Source organism: Podarcis bocagei, assembly GCF_964188305.1.
Source record: "Podarcis bocagei genome assembly, chromosome: 5".
Lineage (NCBI taxonomy): Eukaryota > Metazoa > Chordata > Lepidosauria > Squamata > Lacertidae > Podarcis > Podarcis bocagei.
This window is the reverse complement of record NC_138129.1, coordinates 73,167,327-73,190,661: the sequence shown is the minus strand read 5'-3', so window position 1 is coordinate 73,190,661 and position 23,335 is coordinate 73,167,327. Positions and strand designations below refer to the sequence as shown.

The following is a 23,335-nucleotide window of genomic DNA, read 5'->3' as shown; positions in this document are numbered from 1 at the left end:
TCAATTGAATAGTCATTGAATAGTATTTATTACATAATGTTTTCATTATGTAATAATGAACCACAGAACTGTAGAGTTAGAAAGGACCAGGAGTCACAGCTGTTTTTGTGGCTGCTATACAAATGCCTATGTTATTATCTCCTGGGCAAATATCAACTCAATTCTACAATCTTGTTTTTCTTTGCTTATCAGTTAGATTATTCAAACCCTGTGATTTAACCGAATTATTTCGGTGTCTCTTAAGCCCCCTTCCCCAAGAGCTGAGTGGCTCTTCTAGGCTTGTGAATTTCTGCAGAAGGGAGCTCTGAGTACAGTGGTACCTCTGGTTAAGAACTTAATTCGTTCTGGAGGTCCATTCTTAACCTGAAACTGTTCTTAACCTGAAGCACCACTTTAGCTAATGGGGCCTCCCACTGCCGCCGCACTGCCGCCACACGATTTCTGTTCTCATCCTGAAGCAAAGTTCTTAACCCGAGGTACTATTTCTGGGTTAGTGGAATCTGTAACCTGAAGCGTCTGTAACCCGAGGTACCACTCTATCTCTTGAAGCTTCCTGAAGTATCGAGAACCCTGAAAGACTAGACAACTAAACTGAATGCTTGCAGTGGGATTCCCTGTCCTGCTTCTATTCGTCCATCTGTTTTGGCTCCCCACTCCCATGTTTTTCACCTTCCACAGTCCATCTCTCCCTCTGGGTTCCCTGCATCAATGTGACATTAGGCTGAGGGTTGCAGGCAGTGATTGCCTTGCACAACAGCCAAGTTGTCCTGCCCTAGAACCTCTGACCTCTACGAACAACTTGCTGTAGTTTGATAAATATCCAAATAAACTAATCAAGTAGGCCAGGCGTGGAGAATGTGTGGCCCTCCAGAGGTTGCTGAACTGCAACTCCCATCATTGCTTTGCCATTTTCCCTGCTTCTGGGGCTGATGGGAGTTGTAGTTTAGCAATATGTGGAAGGTCAAAGGTTCCCAACAACTGAGGTACAGCAAAATTTAGCCTCACAGTACATAAATGCCAGTGCTGTATTGACACTTGTTTTCGCTATGGACATTAATACCATAATTTCTGAACTGTCTCAAAATAGATCTTCTGAACATGGAAAGAAGACTTACCGCATCCATGCTCCCGGAAACATCAAGCACTAGACACAAAACTCTGTCCTGTTTTTGCAGCAAGGAGACAGTGGGATCAGGTGGGGGAACCGTTATTGGAGATGAACTGGCAAAGTCAGGAGAGTCCATAATTACTTCCCAGGTGCTCCTGTAGTTGCACATTTTATTCTGCAAATTTGTTGCTTTAATATTATGATTGCTTTTGTCACAGAACTGAGTAACCTAAGTAAAAGATAGGGAAGGACAGGTCAAGATCACAACCTCATTAGCAATTCCTACTTCATGAGTGCTGTTCCTTACAAAGAGGTGCTGCAAAGATTGACATTCCTTGGCACACAGACAAAAAAAGGCTACAGGGTGTTTGATGGATTTTTAGTTCTAGACGTATGTTGCCCTAAATTTCACAAAAATGTAACAGAAACAATCTTCAAAGAGTCTGTTCTAGTTTGGCTACTGATCCAGGGATCACAGAGACATTCACTTTCCCTGTCATGGGTTAATATCTATAAATAACTGCAAGGGAGAACATTAACCTTTATGTCACTGGAATGGCAACAGCCATACACAAGAGGGAGGTATAAGACAACTTGGGTAATCCTTGAGGTACGCAGAAGTAGGAAAAAAATATTGGGTGAACCCCAAATAATTTTAAAAGCCACACAAAAAAAGCACCCTACATAGAAACAGGCTACACATGCCTGCATCACTCTGCTCTGGGGTTTTTTTCTGAACTCCTGCAGGTGAAGGAAGAATAAAAGCCATTTGTCTAAAGCACTGGGGATTAAGCTGCCTCGTCAAGCAAAGCCCCGCTGCCTTCTTCCTCAGATGGAAAAGGCATCTTCTGTGTTATGGAAATAAGAATAGGAGGAGATAGGGTTTAGCTACACCCAAGAGCATTGTCCTGGCAGCTTAGCCAAGCTTCAGCAGTTGCCCAGCAAACTCTTCCCCCCTCACCTCCATCCCTCAGCAAAAGAGCACATGTTAATGAGATACCTTCACACCTGGAAGGGAAGCAGAGAAAAGCCCCTCTCTGGTGTCAAAGGTCTGGGCATCCTGCAAAGGGAAAAGATCATCTGCTACATAGAGTGCCCAGCACCCTTGCAACTCAAGAAGAGAAGAGTTGGCTTAACTATGAGACCATCAGCCAGAATGAAATAGCTAGTTCTAACCTGGACCAGCTGGCTCCACCGGAGGAGTACTTGGGCACTAGTCAGCCACCTGCTGGCTGTCCATTTACTCACTTGCCCTCTCTAGCTATCTGCCTGTTCACTGGGTCATTCACTCAGTCACTCATTCACTCACTTGGTCACCTACCTAGTCTTTCACTCTGGGCAGTATCTTGCCTAAGAAGGGGAAGCTTTGAAGGCTACCGCACCACACAAAAACAAGCAAGGTTTCATTGCAGAGCCTCACTTGTTTATATGAATAGGAAAGTCAGTTCTCTGAATGTTGGTCATTACGCTGCAGAAAGCGCCATTCTTGCATGAGGGAAAGGTATCAGGAGGGTTAGGGGCAAACCCAAAGTTTGCAGAAATACAGAGTCAGAAGGTGAAGGAAGTTGAGTAAGAGAAGAAAGAGATGAACAAGTAGCTCAACAGAAACAGTGCCAGATTAAACCCCCTGGAGGCCCCTAGGCAGTCAAAATCTTGTGGGATAACATTGAACTAAGAAAGCTGGGTTGTAATTTTATTTCAGGATTAAATTCATATTTTGATCTGTTGTTGTGGGAACCATAGGCTGGTGCCTACTCTGCCTATTTGATAATCCGGCACTGAACTGAAATAGTAAGGACAATTTCTCAGACATTTTATACATCTCCAAAGCTGCTTTTTGGGGGTAGGGTGGGTACATGATGTGAAATTCTTTTGCGGAGGAGGAGAATCTGAGTAGCCATTGTTTTGTTTTTCACACAAAAAAGGTCTCTTCTGAAGTGCATTTTGAGAATTTTGGAAAATTCTAAATCACTCCTTCCCTAGGAAATGGCTGCCTCCTTTGGCACTCACTGGAGGCCATTTTTATAGGGGACAAGACTATCTATAAGAAAACACACACTTTTACACGGTGGGTGGGTTCTTCCTTTGGGAGCTCATTTTATTCAAGGCATACCTGATTGAATAATCCTTCAAATAAAAGCCAATACTTGAAGCAGGCTTGTTAGAAACATAAAGTCACAGTGTGCCTTTTTGAAGACAGACACTGGGGGAGTGTAAGTCCCATCTGAGATTCATCATACTTACTGAAGGGAGACTTTGCAAGTACATTATAGAAGCTGCAGTATCTTGATGTCTTTTTGGAACAAACAGGCAACCATCTTCATACAGCTGAGTTCGGTGGTCAATTTTGCAATCTCTGTAACTTTTTCCACCAAGCGGGAATATGTACTGACCAGTGAAACCAGCTGAGCATCTAACGAATGTAAAAAGAAACAGATACAGTCAATTTAAAAGTCAATAAACAATCACTTGGTGGCCTGATTGCTATGCTATGCAGTTTGCAACATGTTGCAACTGGATTGGTAGGAGGAGCTGATTAAAATTGGCCTATGGGAAACAACGGCAAGCATTATCTCTGTGCTAACTGCTATGTCTGGAAGGACTCCTGAATGTTAACAATGGAAAGAAGGCTTAATGAAGTAGCCATGGGTCTCTCAAAACCTTACCTAGGCTTTCTCAGGAGAGAAGAAAATGGTTGTGGGGCGGGGTGAGGAAAGGAATGTTGTTGCCCCTCACCTGCATTGGAGGCAGGAGTAATAATAATAATATTGTGGCATCTGAATATAGACTGCATTTTTAATCAAGGCATATATTGGTTTATATCTTGATCAGGTAAATGGGCTTAGACTTTCAAAAGTTTCATGCCAGGCAGACCAGCTGTTCAGAGAGCCTTGGCAATGTTTTCCTAGACAAGGGAGGGGCCCCTTTGATCGATAGCAGAAAACAATTCTCAAAGTCGTAAAAGCTGGAATTACAGGCTGAAGACCAAGGTTACACAGACCCTACATAATTAAGAGTTTGGTAAACAGTAAAATAAAACCATGTGCCTTAAACTTGAGCCTAAGGTCAAAAGGCCAAGAGCACATGGAAAACAAACCGGCTGGAGAAGGGGGGAAGTGTGAACAGGGGAAGAGGCTTTTTTTTTCCTATTTTATTTTGAGGCTGTAAACTGTTCCTTCCTTGTTACTTTGAGGAAGTTTAAATATGCTGGCTTAAATGTAATTATGCAAAGGATTTAACAAATGTTAAATTCTTATTTCATAGAATCATAGAGTCCTAGAGTTGGAATAGACTACAGGGGCCATTGAGCCCAGCCTCTTGTCAGACAAGAGACGCCATCCTGATATATTAGCTGTCAAACATTTGTTTAGAAACCTTCAAATGAAGGAGATCTTTCAATGTTTATGTGAAACTCAAGATCCTTGACATATGTTCAAGATAAAAATTTAAAATTATTAACCATCTGTTTTGGAGGGCAAGGAAGGCAAGAGGTGAGCTGGTAATTAAGATTCCTTGTTGAGACACATGTAAGATATATTACTACTTATTTGTCATTTATAGATGTAACAATATATAGCTCTTTGTCTGCCATATAAGGACAGAAGGATATGGGTGTATCTTTTAGAATTGGATATAGCAATCAGCCAATAGGAAATTCAAGCAGGCTGATTGAACAGAGGCAGCCAAAGGAGGAGCAAAGGGGGCTGGATTAAGGAAATATAAGGGCTGGCCATAATGGCAGAAGGCAGGCCAGAGCTTGGTAACCATATACCACTGTGCCTCTCATTTATTTGTCTGACAAATAAATTATTATTTAATTTCTCTGTTGCTGCGTTGAATATTTCATTCCAGCTAAGCGTTAACCACAAGCAGGGTGCTACATTTTATGGTGCCTGCGACTCGGATAAGTGGTCTGCTGGAACGCAGCGCCTTCGCCTCACTGGACGGGGTACAAGAGAGAGGACAACTGTGCCTACCCAGCGCGCACTGGAAAAATTTTTTCCAGGGGAACGCAGCAGTCTCGTCTGTCTGATACCCTGCCCACCGACGGCGACGGACCGGGGGGGACCAGAGAAATAAACAGGGAACCAGCTAAGGGTAAGTGCACTAAGGGGTTTTGGCCCTCCAATTAATTGGGAGGAAGAGAAGTCCTGATCAAACTTCTGCGTCTCAGTAAAGGGGAACTGAGTACGCTAGGTGGCTGGGTATATCAGATGGTGATCTGGTGGGGGAAAAGGGAAGAATGGGAGGTAGTGTGTGGTGAAGTATCTGGCGCATTGCATGTGTGAGAAAGTACAATGTGTAGCTGACCTAAGTGTGGAGTGAGTACTACTTCGTTTACCAGTAAGGTGTGTGTGTGAGTGACTGAGTGGAAACTTCACAGGGCCATACAATGGGAGTTGGGGGTTCAAAGGGGGGAAATACACCTTTTGAATGTATGTTAAATAATTTTAAGAAAGCCTTCTCAGGGGCATATGGAGTCAAACTGACGCCAGAGCGCCTGAGAACGTTATGTGAATTAGAGTGGCCGAATCAAAATATTGAATGGCCATCTCAAGGAACCTTTGATATAAATTTAGTAAGCAAACTTTGGTCTAACTTCGCCAAAGAGACTGGAGGGTGCCCAGAACAATTTTCATATATAGATTCTTGGCTGAGCACATTAAATAAAAATCCTCCATGGATAAGGGAATGCAAAGTCCAACGATGCAAATTATTGGCTGTAAAAGCCAAAGCTAGGAAAGGAATCTTGCCAAATAAATCCAAACACTCCACCAGTTGTAACCCCAAGGCAAGAAAGTGGAATGAATAATGGGGGTGGAGTCACAGAACTTGATTCCTTGATAGATTATGATAAATATCTTCAGGAGGCATTGGAGTTCTATAATGAAGCCCAAGCAGAAGTGGTTATTCCACCTGTGAGTCCCAGTAGAACTCCATCTACAGTCTCCTTTAGTGGAACAACTAATTGCCCACCCCAAACCCCTGTACATCCAAGTCCTAGAGAATTATTACAGAAGTTACAGGGAGACCTTGATCGGTCAGCAAGCAATACAGCCACCTCAGGCTATGATGGACTTGGTGACTTCAATAATAAATACTCATAGTCCTACTTGGACAGATTGTCGCCAGCTCCTGAATACTCTCTTCACCACTGAGGAAAGGAGAGACATAATTGAAAAGGCACAGATATATTTGCGTGAGCAGGCCAGAGTGGGAAATATTTATAATATTGACCGTCATCTCCAGGACAACTTTCCCTTGGAAGATCCTAATTGGGATCCAAACAATGCAATTCACCTGGCCAGGCTTACCACCTACCGCCAGACGCTTGTGCAAGGTATCTGCAGGGCATGCCAGAAGCCCACTAATATGTTTAAAGTCTCAGGAGGGTAGACGTGTTACCCATAACACTGTTTTGTGTTCGGTGCACACCCACAAAAGACTTAAGTTGTCACCTTTTGAGCTCCTGTATGGGAGGCCGCCCTCCTTTGTTCAGGATATTCCAACTGACCTCAAACAAATAAGAGACCATGTGACACAGGGACAAGTGCAATCTCTCTCCCGTGTTTTTGTCTCTCTCTCGTGTTTGTTTGTTTGTTTGTTTTTATCTTAACAGGTGGGCCCTCGAGCGCACGCCGTGCAGCATTGCCGTGCCGATTCATCAGCTTCAGGCTGGCATAGCATATGGGTGAAAGAGTGGAAACGTGATCCACTTGCACCTAAGTGGCGTGGACCTTACACCGTCTTGCTCTCTACTCCAACAGCGGTGAAGGTAGCTGAGGTGACCCCCCTGGATTCATCACTCCCGTTTGAAGAAGTCCGAAGGCAGTTGGACATGCAAAGGTGACCCCTCTAATCCTCTTAAACTGACTCTCTCCAAAAACCCCTGTATCTAGCCCTACCGGGAACGGGCTAGGTCTCGGGCAACATTAGACGACCGGCCTGCTGCAGCCACAAACCTGGAAGCTGGCTGACCTGCGCACGCCTGAAGCTTGAGGAGCGTCTGAACCAGAGACTGTGAGCGGGAAGATTCTCTTATACAATTGATTGACTGCCCCCTTGTGGAACAATTATCAGGGATATTACACATTGGGGATCTTTGGGATATATGTTTTGGTCTTGGTGGTTCCCCATTCCTGTCACTGGGGGAATTATATAGGGACTAATATTTATATGCTATCACAATACGGTAATCTTTTGTGGAAGGAATGCATATGCTAGACATCAACATGATTTTATTATTAATCCTGATCCCTTGGGAAGAGGAAGGGTCCTTGAATCTGACCAAATTCGCTAAATATGGATTCCGCTATGACCACAATATGTGGGTAGGTTTAGCTGAGATGGTAGCCAATGTGCAAATAGGACCAATTGCCTTGTTTGCTCTCTTGGGCCAGATGATTCAGAGGGAGGTGTGCCCTTATTACCGATACCAATAAATGCCATTGGTATGGTAAGCGAAATGCTACACCAAACAGAAGTACAGAATTTCCCCGGATGGAACTCAACTAAACATTACGAGTTATACCTGTACAAGGGGAATTCTGTGTACATAAATCATCAGATGCAGCTGATTCTACCATGATAGGCTCTTCTCATTGTCACTATACTTGGGATTATATTAAGAATAGTCATACCTGGGCAAACGGTACTACCTATCGAACTCGGAATACCTTGCCCTGTGCAACCCCTTTTATTCATGCATGGAAAGTGGTATGGAACATAACTGTGACAGAGAAAGGCAATCTAACATACTGCACTGTGAACTCTATACCCCTTGTGATATTTCGCCTTCTGTACTCCACGTACCAAAAACCTCAGACCCGATGGTTGTGGTGGATATGTGGAGAATGGGCATACAAGAAACTCCCTTCCAAATGGAGTGGGACTTGTTTCCTGGGATGGGTATTACCACCAATTTGGATTTTGCCCACTAGTTCAGCTAAGCGAACACGAAGAAACGCTGATATTTCTCATATAGCAGGAGGAAGTACCCAAAGTTGGAGCGATACTGATGATTGGCCACCAGAGCGCATTATAGCCTATTATGATCCTGCCTCCTGGAATCCTGGTGAGCTCATACAAGGGGCACGGGATCCTATTTATAATCTAAACAGAATAATTCGATTGCAAGCAGTAGTGGAACTTGTAACCAATGTAACGGCCCAGAGTTTGAGACTTATTGCACAACAGTTGGATGAAAGTAGAGCCGTCATTTTGCAGCTGAAAATGGGAATGGATTATGTACTTGCCAAGCAGAGAGGCCTATGTGGAGTCTTGAACTTGACAGGGAATGCCTGTTGCTTTAACATTTCAGATAATGGTGAGGCAATCCGTGTGTTGGCCACAAAGATGGAGAATATAGCACATGTCCCAGTACAAACATGGGAAGGATGGGATAGGGGATGGTTACCCAATGTCACAGGACTCAAAGGGATACTATTGTCTTGCTTGTTTTTCTTGACGGTAGTAGTGATGGTTTTATGTATGATGCCATGTATCATCTCATGTTTTAGAAGTACAATTAGCAAGATGATTTCGAATGAAACTCTACCTTATATCATGGCCCTATACACAGCTTTAACTCAGGAATATGATGAAGATCAAGCTATCAAGGACGCTTGGTAGCAAGGTCCTTGAGCTTGAAAGGGGGGATTGTGGCATCTGAATATAGACTGCATTTTTAATCAAGGCATATATTGGTTTATATCTTGATCAGGTAAATGGGCTTAGACTTTCAAAAGTTTCATGCCAGGCAGACCAGCTGTTCAGAGAGCCTTGGCAATGTTTTCCTAGACAAGGGAGGGGCCCCTTTGATCGATAGCAGAAAACAATTCTCAAAGTCGTAAAAGCTGGAATTACAGGCTGAAGACCAAGGTTACACAGACCCTACATAATTAAGAGTTTGGTAAACAGTAAAATAAAACCATGTGCCTTAAACTTGAGCCTAAGGTCAAAAGGCCAAGAGCACATGGAAAACAAACCGGCTGGAGAAGGGGGGAAGTGTGAACAGGGGAAGAGGCTTTTTTTTTCCTATTTTATTTTGAGGCTGTAAACTGTTCCTTCCTTGTTACTTTGAGGAAGTTTAAATATGCTGGCTTAAATGTAATTATGCAAAGGATTTAACAAATGTTAAATTCTTATTTCATAGAATCATAGAGTCCTAGAGTTGGAATAGACTACAGGGGCCATTGAGCCCAGCCTCTTGTCAGACAAGAGACGCCATCCTGATATATTAGCTGTCAAACATTTGTTTAGAAACCTTCAAATGAAGGAGATCTTTCAATGTTTATGTGAAACTCAAGATCCTTGACATATGTTCAAGATAAAAATTTAAAATTATTAACCATCTGTTTTGGAGGGCAAGGAAGGCAAGAGGTGAGCTGGTAATTAAGATTCCTTGTTGAGACACATGTAAGATATATTACTACTTATTTGTCATTTATAGATGTAACAATATATAGCTCTTTGTCTGCCATATAAGGACAGAAGGATATGGGTGTATCTTTTAGAATTGGATATAGCAATCAGCCAATAGGAAATTCAAGCAGGCTGATTGAACAGAGGCAGCCAAAGGAGGAGCAAAGGGGGCTGGATTAAGGAAATATAAGGGCTGGCCATAATGGCAGAAGGCAGGCCAGAGCTTGGTAACCATATACCACTGTGCCTCTCATTTATTTGTCTGACAAATAAATTATTATTTAATTTCTCTGTTGCTGCGTTGAATATTTCATTCCAGCTAAGCGTTAACCACAAGCAGGGTGCTACAATATTATAATAATTTATTATTTATACCCCGCCCATCTTGCTGGGTTTCCTCAGCCACTCTGAGCAGCTCCCAACAGAATATTAAAAACACGATAAAACATCAAACATTAAAAACTTCCCTAAATAGGACTGCCTTCAGATGTTTTCTAAAAGTCAGGTAGTTGTTTATTTCATTGACATCTATGGGAGGGCGTTCCACAGGGCGGGCGCCACCACTGAGAAGGCCCTCTGCCTGGTTCCCTGTAACCTCACTTCTTGCAGTAAGGAATTTCCAGAAGGCCCCCGGAGCAGAACCTCTGTGTCTGGGCTGAATGATGGGGGTGGAAACACTCCTTCAGGTATACAGGGCCGAGGCTGTGGGAGTGGGACCTAGCAGCACACAGGGATTGCTCATTGCTTTCATGAGTAAAGCTGATAAGCCATCATAATTAGAGTCTGAAAATGGTCTTCAGAGAGACTGAATCAGTGGCGTAGCAAGGTCAGGTGGTACCTGGCACGGAAAATTTCTTGTCACCCACTGAATAAGCTGGTTGATGTTAAGGGGTTGGGCAGAGCACAAGTGGCCACTAGCTGGGGTTACCAGCAGGCAGGACATTGAGCAACCTGGGTCCCATAAGAGATTTCCTTTGTATATCTTCCAAGTACAGCTTAATCCTCTAGAGCAGCCTTTCTCAACATCCGCAGATGTTGTTGGACTACAGCTGCCATCATCCTTTGACCACTGGTCCTACAAACTAGGGGTGATGTAGTCCAACAACATCTGGGGACCCAAGGATGCTCTCTAGGCAATAATTTGCAACACTAAAAAACTAGCAAGCCCAAGGCAAACATCACTTCTTAAAGAAGAGATGCATTTGTTGGAGGTACTTGTACCTTGTTGCTTCAGGCAAGTTGTCTCCCCCAGGAGTGTAGAAAGGTGCGTCATTGTTGTATTCATCAAAGACACCCCATCGGAGATGAGCCCATTCATGGACAAAGACCCTGCCTGTAGAACACCAATAACAAAGCTAAAATTTGCGACACAGTTTTTTGTTTTTTTTAATGTACGACACACAGCTAGTAATTATAGCAAACATACATCCTGTTAAAAAAAACACTAAAATAAAATTTGAAATACTGTGAAATCACACCAGCAATTGAATAACTATAGAAGGGGTAGCCAACTTTTCAATCTGATTCAGAAGAGAAGTCCCTGTTTGTCTCCCTACATCACAGAAGCCAATGAGGTGATGACCCTTTAATCGACAGTTGCATCTGACAAGGCGGGTCTTACTACGCCCCCTGCATTCAAAGCACACAACTTCCTGGGAACTGTATGTAGGAAGTCATGTACAGTGGTACCTCGGTTTAAGTACTTAATTCGTTCTGGAGGTCCGTTCTTAACCTGAAACTGTTCTTAACCTGAAACACCACTTTAGCTAATGGGGGCCTCCTCCTGCTGCTGCTGCTGCTGCTGCTCTTGCCGGAACACAATTTCTGTTCTCATCTTGAAGCAAAGTTCTTAACCCAAGGTAACATTTCTGGGTTAGCGGAGTCTGTAACTTGAAGCGTATGTAACCCGAGGTACCACTGTACTTTAAATGTATGGTGTACAAGCAGCTGTGGTAACATGGGAAACAGGAAGAGAGGCTCAGATAGCTTCAGCAAGATAGCTTTTTGGGGTTGAAAATGTATTGATGAACCTCATGTGAAACTATTGCAGATTTCTTATGTAAATTTAGGAGCCTTTAGAGTGATTAAGCAACTGCATTGAAAGTCTTAATGGTTTCTTAGGAATTCTATCTTTATCACCTTTTCAAAACTTGACTAGCAATTCTAATAATTAAAAAACAACAACCCAGACAATTTAATCTGAATTAACAGGTGCTACCTCGTGGACCATAAGCATTATGCAACTTGTCATTTGTCAGGAAGTTAGGAGTGAAATGAATGTATCGCCCAGGTTCCCCGCATCCGCCATACTGTAGGGTGTAGGGATCATCTCCATGTTTCAAGTAATGATCCGCCACTATGACATCTGCCTAAAATAAAATAGAACAAAGAAGATATAGAGGTGGACAGCCCAGAAATTCCTGTCATACTCTGAGCTTCCATTAAAAGAAAAAGAAAAAGAAAGCTTACTAGACAATGCTACTATACAAGGAATAGCTTCAGGTATTTATTAAGAATACAATTGTCTATAAGTGAGCCCACGAAATCAGGTGTACTAAATTCATTTGTCTTTAAAGATATTTCAAGATGTAATTCTGGTACTGTTATGGCATGAATTCCTTTTGGGGAGAAGGCTGGGAGAACATACCAAGGCCCGCAACCACTTTAACCCAGCCTTAGATATCATGATGTCTATAAGAACATTAAGCCGTATACAGCCCAGATCTGCATGTTTACTCAAAAATAAATCCAGTTGCATCCCAAAGTGGGAAATATAGATATTATTGCTTAGCATCTGCATTACTTATCTTTAGGCACCAGGCAAAGACATTCCTCTTCTCTCAGGCTTTTGGCTAATTAAACATTCTATGGACTTTTAAACGGGGGGGGGGGGAGGGAGAGGGTTGTTTTTGTTTGTTATTTTGGTATATATTTTTGTGTCATTGTATTGTAAAGAGTCCTGCGATCTTCAGATTGAGGGTGGTATAGAACTTTAATCATAAATAAATAATAAGAATTTTTATTAGATCATACAATATCTTGTATCCCCACCCCCCACAATCTCTCCATTTGCCCCAATCTTTTTAAAAATACCACAAGTATATTTAAATCTTAATGTATTCTTCAGCATTTACCTTATCATAGGATTCTGTAGTTACTCTTTGATATTCATTTTTCGGTTTCCATGTGGAAGGAATTATAACTTTCACTGTCTTGAAATAAAATCTTTGCCGTGTAGCACTGAAGAGATAAGTTGATGCCTCTTTCACCATGTCCTAACAGGGAAAGGAGAAACCTTTGTGTGTCAGTGGCTAGTTATTGGCATTTGTGTTCACAAAATGTGCCCTTTGGTCTCTTCTGCCATCTTTCTTTCCTGAAGCTGGAGTGCCTTGCATGTTGAAAAGTTGAACCCCTGTCTTCAAAAATCTGGTAGATGCAATTCACATACTTTTTTTGGTGGATCCTCCTGTGCCACTGAGTGTTGCTTGACATAGTATGCAAAGCTATTCCTGGTATGAAGGAGAAAATAGTGGGGGAAGCTGTACATGACAGGAGGGCGGCCATTTTTGTTTGTTTTTAAGTGGCCGCCATATTGTTTGTGCAAGTCTACCCTGCGCAACAACCTCGAGTGCACAATCAGCCCTGTATAGTGACAAAAGTTCTTCTGTGTTGCTTATTAACAGAGCAATCTGAAGCAATTCCTACAAAGTGCGACATTTATATATTTCTCCTTCAATGGAGCTGGCCATGGGGCCCCCAAACAGATTGAACTATTGCAGTGCCCGGCAGGAAGCTGAAGCCTAGAGCAAAGAAACCGTCTTCCTCCACTGGGGGCAGCTGCCATGTGAGCTAAGGCAAAGCCACTGAGAGGAAGGGAGAGCACTTCCCAGAAACAGCACCCCATTTCTGGAACAATTTCCTGAAATCTGGTGTCAAAGCACTCCGGTTAGTTAAAGAAACCTATGAACAGGACATTTTAACCTCTAATGGTCAAAACCTGCACAACATTTACCTCAGAGTACATGCACCCAGTTTTGGCACAGACCCTTCGCTCTGTTTCCAACACTCAGGCTGTGATTGCCATTGCTCAGGCAGCCAAAATGGAAGCACCCATTTACAAGAGTAATCTAGCGGGCTTGGGCGCACCCATGGTATTGCAGAAATTAAAAACAAAAAAAGCAATGGTGAGAGACCTCAAAAAGGAAGGAGGACTAAATGTGCTCACTGGAAGGAGGTGCTAGGGGGAGATAGAACGAACTACCCCAGTTGTATGGAATAGGGAAGAGGAATATTCCAGGCTATCAATTTTTTTTCTTCTTGCAAGTGACCTAGGCTTGCACTATGGCAGGAACATTCCTGACATGACCTGGTTTTTGGGTGTAAAAATGGCGTCAGGGTGGAATTTTGCCGAACCAGCGGAAACCAGCTCTAAAAACTTAAAATCACTACTTTGGGCGGAGCTTTTGGGGTCTTGCTAAGAAGCTCAACAACTTTGTGGAATGTTACTTTTAGAAAGGGATGAAAAAGTTTTGGGGTGTAGGGGCAGCCAGAAGTACCCTGACACCCACGCTTGCAAAAATGCAGAATTCAGAAACAATTTTGGTGGTTTCCTACAAAAAAGCTTGATAGCTCTGTGAGTGTCAGGAATTCTCCTTTTTTTAATATGGCAACCCTATACAAGTCCCACCTGTACACTTGGGATAAGACTTGTGGTGTGGGGAGGTCAGAAGCACCCGGCACCCCACGCTTGCAAAATGCAACTTGCATTTTCCTAGAATATCACTGTCTGAAGTCCCTTATTCAATACATTCAGAAACATTTAACTATCTTACCTTGATGGCATCCACCATTTTGTTGTCTTCTGGGATCTGGGGATTGATTGCGATGACGACGTCTTCAAAACCGCCCATGTTGAGTTTTACCCTGGTACCTGTCACTTCGTGCAGCACTTGCAGCAGCAGCAGCAGCCAGTGGTTAAGCGCCATCTTTCCTTGTGGCACTTATTTATTTCAACCTTACAGAAATAAATAACAGCAGAGAGGCTTGTTAATGCAAGAGCTTTGGCAGGGATAGAGAGACAGAAAAAAAAACCAAACAAACCTGTTTTGAAAGGACAAAGAATTCTGGAAATAATCCCCAACCTGGTGTTTCCTTGTTCAAATCCTTGTACTGTAAATACTTTTAACTTCCTATTTAACAAAAGGCATGGATGCTCACTTTGGAGGCTCAGAACTCAAGGGTGTTTGCTGATGTACAGGCAAACACAACTGCCTAGGAAAGCGAAAGCATCCACAAGAATAAACTAAGGGGTAGAATGGTCCAACTCATAACAAAAAAAATCCTCGAATACAATGTTTAACTCTATCGTTGCCGGTTACCACTAATACATTGCAAGCATTTCTAAAGAAATTGAAACTAGAGTCAATAATAGCAGCAGTCTGGAACTTCTAGGTTGCTTTTATAGCTAGACACCCTGAAAAGAAAAACTTCACCTTAATCCAAGTGATATTTTCCTAGCTTTGTCTTATTTGGTCCCAGGGGTGCCAAAAGGGTGGGGTATACCATATATTCGGCCTTCTTCTGCACCTGCCAAAGAAGACACAAATCTGCATAAAATTTGCGAACACTTTATGTCTCATGCAAATCTGTGCCCTCTTTTGCAGATGGGGGTTGTGCACCAAAAATAAAGCAGGGGTCACAGAATTGTAGAGTTGGCTAAGGGACCATGAGAGCCATCAAATCCAACTGCCTCCAATGCAGGAATCTTTTTGTCCAACATGGGGCTTGAACCCATGACCTTGAGATTAAGAGTCTTGTGCTTTAGCGACTGAGCTATTCTTGATGGCAAGCCAAGAACTAGAAATATAGCAGGGGCCAAACCAGTGATGACCAGTGCCCAATGGGACTGGGAGGGCACAAAACAGGGAGCCCAAATGCAGATGGAGCCAGAGCCTCTGTTGCCGCCTGAGGTCTACCTCCCCCTAGCCCTGCAGCTGGTGAGGCCAAGTTCTGGACAATGCTGGACAACTATGGGAAAATACAGATGATGAACCAACCACTAACAGTGCCTTAATCTGGACTGAGCTTCAGTTTATTGGCTCTCATCCAATCCATTACCAAGCCAATACATTGACAATCAACCCTTGCCTTCCTACTATTACCATGCCACACATTTTTCCTGCCACTGTCTCTTACCTCAAGATAGATAGTTAACTGCCCAAGCCTGATATAAAGTTTTTTGCTATATCATTAGCCAACATTTTACTCCATATCACTCAGAATCCTCTTAACACAATTCACTTGATAGTCAACAGCTAATCCATTTTTTGTTCTTCTGGAGTAAGGTTCCACATGATTAGAAAGTATCCTGGCAACACGATGAGTTACAGAAATGGCTTTAGGCAGGATCAAAACAGTCGCGAAGGACTACCACACCCACAAGCTGCAAATCTGCAACTGAACTACTGCAACGCAGCCATGGAATCATGATCCTTATGAGCAAAAGGCTGAAATCCAGGTACCTGCTGTGAACTCCATCCTGAAGCCAAGAGCAAGAGATCACCGCCAAGTAAAACAAAGCTGGAACAATGGAAAATTAAAACAGAAATCCCACTAGGATGAAAGAGCCAAAATACTATGGACCCAGAAATTCAAACATAATGGCACAAAGCCAAGATGGGAAATGGCCACCCTGGAATGGTTGCAGAGACTTTAGGATGGTCCACGTTGTATGGTGTGTCAATAGAAAGTGGGTGGTCACTAAAGCAAACTCTTGCTGAAACAAGAGACGAGATAAAGGAAGACGCTAAGATGAATGAAACCATGGCCAATTTGGACACCCCAGGAAGGCCACCCAATAGCTAGAGAAAGAAAGAAAATGGCACAAGAGCCACAGGCAGAAGGACTTTCATCACATGTCTCTCCAGAGCCACCTGCAAGTATGAGTAATGCCCACTCAAGGTACGGAAGAAAGTTCAAACCCCAAGAGTAGGTGGACAGGGTTATACAGTAGAAGCAATTATTGAACCCTGTACCTGCCTTGCTGCTGACATAATCTGGGACAGCGTGGTCCAATAAGCTGCCCTCAATGCCTTTTGGGGTGGTACTTGTCATTTGATGTCCCCCCCCCCCACGGCCCTCACGCTGCCTTTCCAAACCCAGGTAAATGAGGTGCTGGGTTTTGAGAAGGAGGCAAGGGGGCTCTGGCAAGGTCCCAGAGTCTTCTCCCACCTCCTTCCCAAAGCCTAGTTAGCGCCTTATGGCTTCCCACATAAACTTGATGCTGAGCAGCAACTTGCGAATGCACAGTATAGGGTCTTGCTTGGGAGGTATTTATTGGTGGGTGTCTATTAATGAATTTTCCTGTGGTACATTGGTCATGTTACATTGGTCACAAGCCATTTGCCGGAAAAACCTTTCCCCCAGTTTCCAATAAACATTGCCGTAAATTTGACACTTGTCCATGAAACACTAGTTATTTATGTATATTGCCATACATTTGGGGAAGGGTGGGAACAGGTCGCAGATTTTAAAGCAGACTAACAAGAAAGCATTTTAACTACAGGTGACATACTTCTTGACTATTTCTGTAAGGAAGATCAAGGCAGTTAACATAGTTTAATGTTAATTAGAGTTCAATAATATTCGCTAAAACACAAAATATTATGTGAGGAAGCTTACAAATGGCACATTGGTCACTATGGAATTATGCATAAAATATCATTGGTTGGGGGAGAGGCACATAAGTCACAACGTCTGTGTGTCTTTCTGTCTTCCTCATTTGTCTTTCTGTCCTCTCTCACACACGTGGCAGCAATCAGATAGGTTGGTATCCAACTCTCTTGTCCTATCAGCACAAGGATTTCCGCTTGCACAATTGCCACACACACACACGAGAGGCTTACTTAACCCTAAATTGGACACAAGCCACAATCCAAGCACCCCATCTAACCTTCAAAAGGCTTGTTTTGAATAAGACATTGTCTTTTCAGAGCGTGTTTATATGTGTATTACAAACAATAGTGGGAAAACATTTGGAAGACCTCATGGGTGTGTGTGAAAACTATTTCCTGTAAATCAGTTGATTTGTTTTATTAATTAAGAGGTCATGAGTTGTACTCAAGTTTAGTGCTACTCCGAGTTGACCCAAATCTCAATGGGTCTACTCTAAAGAAGACTTTGTTGAACCAGTGAAAGTAGATAAATAGGTACCACTGTGGTGGGAAGCTAAATGGCGTTTCCGTGGCTTCCATCACAGTATCCCGTTGTGACAGGAGCGGATTAGTCATGCTGGCCACATGACCCGGAAAGCTGTCTGCGGACAAACGCCGGCTCCCTCAGCCTGAAGCGAGATGAGTGCTGCACCCCATAGTCTCCTTTGACTGGACTTAACCATCCAGGAGTCCTTTACCTTATGAGGAAAAGGGAGTAGAGCAAACATGCTTGAAGAAAAGCCTGGCAAAAGCAGCCCATTCCCTTTGGGTCTCTCCCAGTTGCTGAGCAACTTCAACGCACCAGCCTAGCATTTAAGAGGAGGTCCTCAGTGAAGAGGCCTCTGGTTCTGTCAAAACGTTTTTGAGGAAGAAAATTCTCTACATTTGTGCAGCCTACTCAACGTTTTTGGGTATCTCTCATCCCTATGGGACTGTGCTTCAGTATGGACTTTGGACTGTATTCTGATTGCTGGACTTCAGACTTGGCTACTTGGATTGGCCTTGGATTGTGTTTCCTGATCTTTGGACTTCGCTTGTGTGGCTTGAGCCCCGGACTTTGGACTTTGCACTTGCCATACTGATTTGCTGAGAGGTAGTCCAGGGGTTCAGGACACGGAGCAACTGTCAATCAGCAGAAAACCTGGTTGATGTTTGCTCCGATTCAGCAATAAAGACCCGGTTTCCCTGGAGAAATGGAAGTGTTGAATATGAGCCCTCTCTTACACACGCAGGGTTAAAACACAACTCCCATTCAATTCCTGGTAGAAATGGGCTAAAACTCCTGTGCAGAACCACATCCCTTTTATGTGCTGATGCTGGCCATTTGGGGGAAAGCTACTGTTAATTGTGTAGAGTGGTACCTTGGTTCTCAAATGGCTTGGTACTCAAACAACTTGGAACGCAAACACTGCAAACCCGGAAGTAAGTGTTCCAGTTTGCGAACTTTTTTCGGAAGCCGAATGTGCTCCATTTGGAGTGTTAAGCTTCCGATTTGAGTGCCACACTGCCGTTTTGAGTGTTACGCTGAGGTCTGTCTATTTATTTTGCGCTTTTGTTTTTGCAGCTTTTTTGTTTTGTTTTTGTGACTGTATGGAACCCAGTTCAGCTACTGACTGACTGATTGTGTGACTGCAGTACATTGCTTATCGCTTTCATGTTATGGAACAGTGGTCCCGTTAGATAGTAAAATTCATGTTAAATTGCTGTTTTAGGGGTTGTTTTTAAAAGTCTGGAACGGATTAATCCATTTTGCATTACTTTCTATGCGAAAGCGTGCCTTGGTTTTGGAACGCTTTGGTTTTGGAATGGATTAAGTTTAAGAAGCAAGGTACCGCTGTACTTTTTCGACTTCTTTGATGGGTGCTGAGGTGGTGTACAGAAATAAAAGAACCAATATAACAAATGCATTGTGCAAGCCAGAGTATGCTTTCAGGAAGCCATAACGATGCTCTAGGCCTGGGCTAAAGGCCATAGAAGGTAAAAAGATGCTGACCAAGCATTCTTCTTTACAGAGGGTCATTCTTCCTGCCATAGGACTTTGAGATAAGCACTGAGACAAGCCCTATATCCTTCCTGGTGATGAGGGCATCTAGATGGGGGAGAATGCTAACAATGGCACCAAATGGACCATTAGAAAAATTCTGGTTTCCTTCCTGTCCCACTCCCCACCGCCTTCCATTTTTGCAAATAAACAAGATAAATAGATAACTTTTCTCTTTGATCCATTTGAGCCTGCGCTGGGGAAACACAGGATCTTTGTTTAAATAGTAATGAAATATTATCCATTGTGATAGTTGAATTGACACGTTCCTTTTCATAGTTCTGTGGGATGTTCCTCCCATAGAATGTCCTGTTAGGTTAAGAAACAAAGAAGATTTTTTTGTTTTTGTTTTTTGTCAATGCAGAATTTAAAAGTAACCAAGTATGGAACCAGACGAAATATTGGGTGTTTTAAGTTAAGATATAAAACATACATCTCAGTATATCTTGCTGTGGAAATTGAAAACTTTTTGTTTCAAAAGAAATGAAATTTATCCCATCCACAGCCCCATTAAAAGAGAGGGAAGTGGATGCCCAAAGTTTGGTAGAGTCCACAATCTATTTATTATATTAGGGGATTCCCCCCCCCCCCCATTTTAAGTAACTTCAATCAATCTCTGACTTTTGTCTTCTGGGTTTCTGGGGGTTTTCCTGTTGTTATTCTGTCTCTCACAGCTACAATAAACCTACCATTAAAATTATGGACTGGACATTTCTCAGAGGGCAAACGGGCAAATTTAGCAGGAGATCAAATACTTTGCCCCCTCACTGCATAAGCATTTTGTTTTTTATGATTGAAAGGTAAAACAAGTAAAAAGAAATTACAACAATAAAATAGGGAAATCTATTCTGTGGTCTTGGATGATAACATTTAGAATGCTGCGTATGGTGAAGAATTTTCCAGCACTGACTCGTCTTTTCTAAGCTCCAGCCTTCCTTTTGCAAATACTGCTATGCACTGGTGCTAGAGGATGAGAAGTACTCCTCTGATGCTTAAGATTCTGCACTATGGGGCCACACTCAGCCCCAATGCTGCCCACCCCTCTGTGCCCTGAAATATCACTTGCATGGTGCTGTGGTGCCACACTGAATTGCTAACTGCTGCTCCAACATCACATCTCAGTTCCAGAGCAACGAGACCAAGTATAAGTTATATTATTCATGTGTATAACCAAATTGAATAAGGGGGGGGGGGGAATCAACATCCACTTGGACGGAGACAAATCAGTTCAGTTCATATTTAAATGTAATGTTACCTAATTTGCACTTTATGAAACAGTAAGTGAACCATAACTTGGCTATCCTGTGAAATTCACACTTTTCGGAATTTTGCAAGACAGTTCTCCAGCTAATAAATATGCACAAAATGCATACATTCCCCACATTTACAAGTATGGAGTTACCCTTTGTTACCTCAAAAAAATAGGGATTTTCACAGGCTAATTGTTGTAATTCTAGGCTCCATTAATTGAGAAACTACACAATGACACACTCACACAATTGTATTATGAACTCAGTAATGCTTTTAAAGAATCTTTAATTAATCTCACTTTTTATTAATCACAACAAATGTTATTAGTTGTTATTACCTGCCGTTCAACAGCAATTTAAACAACAACTTAACAAATTTTGAAGGGGAAGGCATGTGGGGCCTTGTTCCACCTTATTGCCCCAAATCCTGCCTTCAGCACCTGACAGCACCTTCAGACACCCAACCAAAGGGTGGGATATTTGGTGAAAAACTCGTGGAAGGCCACAATCTGTATCACAGTTGTGACCTGGGCAGGATCTACACACGGGGGGGAAACACTATAAAGAAGTCATACATTAGATTGTTATAACAAAAGGAAAAAACAACCCTATGTAAAATTGCACAAACAAATTTTGTGCTCTACAGCCCCATCTGGAGTTGCATCTTTACAACGGAGTTACAACGATACAACTGACTGAGTGTAGCTGAGTCCCTGGATCAGAACTTCACACAGCTGCTTCCTTAAAAATAAAAACAGTCCAATGAAGCTCACTTTTGTAAAAGCATCTTTATCATGACATGTAGGTTGGCCCTAAAATGTGAACATCACCAAAACAACAACAACAACAACAACAACACACAAAAAACCCCCAGCTTTTGAGGCTCATTTGATGATAGACAGAAACTCGAACTGCTTTGCCTAAGTGCTTTTTGGATCTCATTATTCACCAGCTAGCAAGAGTAGAAGAGCTAAGAAATGAACTTGCTTACCCACCTGCTCAGAGGGTTAGAGAGATACAGCTGTGCAGTGGGGCAGCGAAGCAGGAAAATCTCTAAGAAACAAATCCTGGCAGGCCTGTTATTCTCCAGAAAAAAGTGTCAGAGCAGTGAAGGGGACAAAGCAACAGATCTGTGCTCACATTCTCCCCCTTTGTAGGAAGGCAGGTATCTGTCTGCTCTGGACAATCCTTCATGCATCTGCTGAAAGTCCAGGAATCTGTCTCCCACATAAAGGCTACGATCCTCAAGACCCTACCCTTGTTCCATTTATCTTGATGTGACAGCCACATGATTTATGGACATTTTTTCCTAGAGGAAGCAAACTAACATGCTAGTCTCTGCTTCAGGCACACACACATTCTGACCTTCCCTAAGATGAGCTGAGCTCCGATTTGAAATTCAAGGGCACTTTGCCAGCCTTGACGGAGCAGAAATCTTGAGGAGAAATGAGCACTGCAGATCTTGTGTCCCTCAAGACAGCACGATTGGAGGGGGAATCACTCGCTGCCAGAGCTGTCTTTCCTATTGGGCTTACTGGCGCATTGTGCCAGGGTGGTCTGGGAAACGGGGGGCGCCGGAGGGATCTTTGCACCACGGTGTCGGATATGCTTAAGACGGCCCTGCGCGCTGCAGCCGTAGGAGTCCGTGGCTACCGAGGGATGCAGTGTTGTTTTTCTTGGGACAACATCTTCTGGAGGAGAGTGGCCTGCGAGCTATTGGCTAGTCTTAGAAAGGGGGCCTCGTATTACTTGTTCTGTGACTCTAGCAATGTCTGCAGTGATAAACGTAGGCCAGGCGGGTTTGGGAGATCAACTTCTTGTGGCTTCTGAAGTACCCTGCATTTGGCCTCTCCACACCCTGGGGAATGAGAGAGCAGCCCCTTCTCTAGTTGCTTTGGGGGCAAGCTTGCCAGAGGATGGTGCTGCTTTGTGGGCTGCAGTGAGGTTTCGAATTCACAAGAAACCCACACCCTTTCCTTTTAACTTTCTAACCAAGAAAATTACAGGGGGGGGCAGGGGGAGAAAGAGATGAACTGGCTTAATATATCATTAGGAAGGGGAAAGAAACTTCATAAAAATTAGAGCCAAATTTGAAATTACAAACCTTCTTCAGCTTTGCTGAGTTAATTTTTTTTTTTGGGGGGGGGTTTCCACGTTCTGGTTCTACAAGACAGTAAAAGGGTACATATACCGTATTTTTTGCACCATAACACTCACTTTTTTCTCCTAGAAAGTAAGGGGAAATGTCTGTGCGTGTTATGGAGGGAATGCCTATGGGTGGCATGCCTACGGATTTTCCTCCTCTAAAAACTACGTGCGTGTTATGGTCGGGTGCGTGTTATAGAGCGAAAAATACGGTATTTCCCTTCTTCCTCCATAGTTAAGAAATGGATGTAAAAGAACGCAAAAATAGATTGGCTGGATCAGACCAAAGGCCTATATAATTCTGCATTCTTTTCTCACAATGGCCAAGCAGATGCCAATGGGAAGATGACAAGCAGAAAATGAGCACAGCAGCACTGTCCTGCTCATGTCCCCCAGTTATTCAGCAGCAAGCTGCCCTGTCTCCTGAGTGAAGATGCAAAATATTGAAACCTTTCCTCATAGGAGAGTTGATCCAGCTTCATTTGGCTTGCCTTTTTCCAAACCTTTCCCAACTCTAACATTTACTTTTGGGCATCCGGAATGGTGTACCGTATTCCAAGTGTGTTCACATCATAAATTTCTATAAATAGCATATCAACGATTTTATTTGCGTGCCCAGGCAAAGACCACCCCCAGCCCCAAGAGACCACCAGAA

At 43.0% G+C, this 23,335-nt stretch overlaps 1 protein-coding gene across 3 annotated transcripts in view; it reads right to left on the bottom strand.

Moving 5' to 3' along the window:
- Positions 1 to 21,833, bottom strand: part of LOC308586868 (calcium-activated chloride channel regulator 1-like) — a 33,461-nt gene extending 11,628 nt beyond the window's left edge. The window contains exons 1-8 of one of the 3 annotated variants that reach the window (XM_081193985.1): positions 21,531 to 21,833; positions 15,025 to 15,118; positions 14,365 to 14,546; positions 12,667 to 12,807; positions 11,751 to 11,901; positions 10,754 to 10,865; positions 3,353 to 3,521; positions 1,116 to 1,337 (exon numbers count right to left, since the gene is read on the bottom strand). In XM_081193985.1, coding sequence (XP_081050111.1) covers positions 1,116 to 1,337; positions 3,353 to 3,521; positions 10,754 to 10,865; positions 11,751 to 11,901; positions 12,667 to 12,807; positions 14,365 to 14,517 — 948 coding nt within the window. In that variant the 5' untranslated portion in view covers positions 14,518 to 14,546; positions 15,025 to 15,118; positions 21,531 to 21,833. Of the gene's footprint in view, positions 1 to 1,115; positions 1,338 to 3,352; positions 3,522 to 10,753; positions 10,866 to 11,750; positions 11,902 to 12,666; positions 12,808 to 14,364; positions 14,547 to 14,749; positions 14,821 to 15,024; positions 15,119 to 21,530 lie in introns of those variants that run through there. The other 2 variants (XM_081193986.1, XM_081193984.1) reach the window with 2 other exon arrangements.
- Positions 21,834 to 23,335: the final 1,502 nt, after the last annotated feature.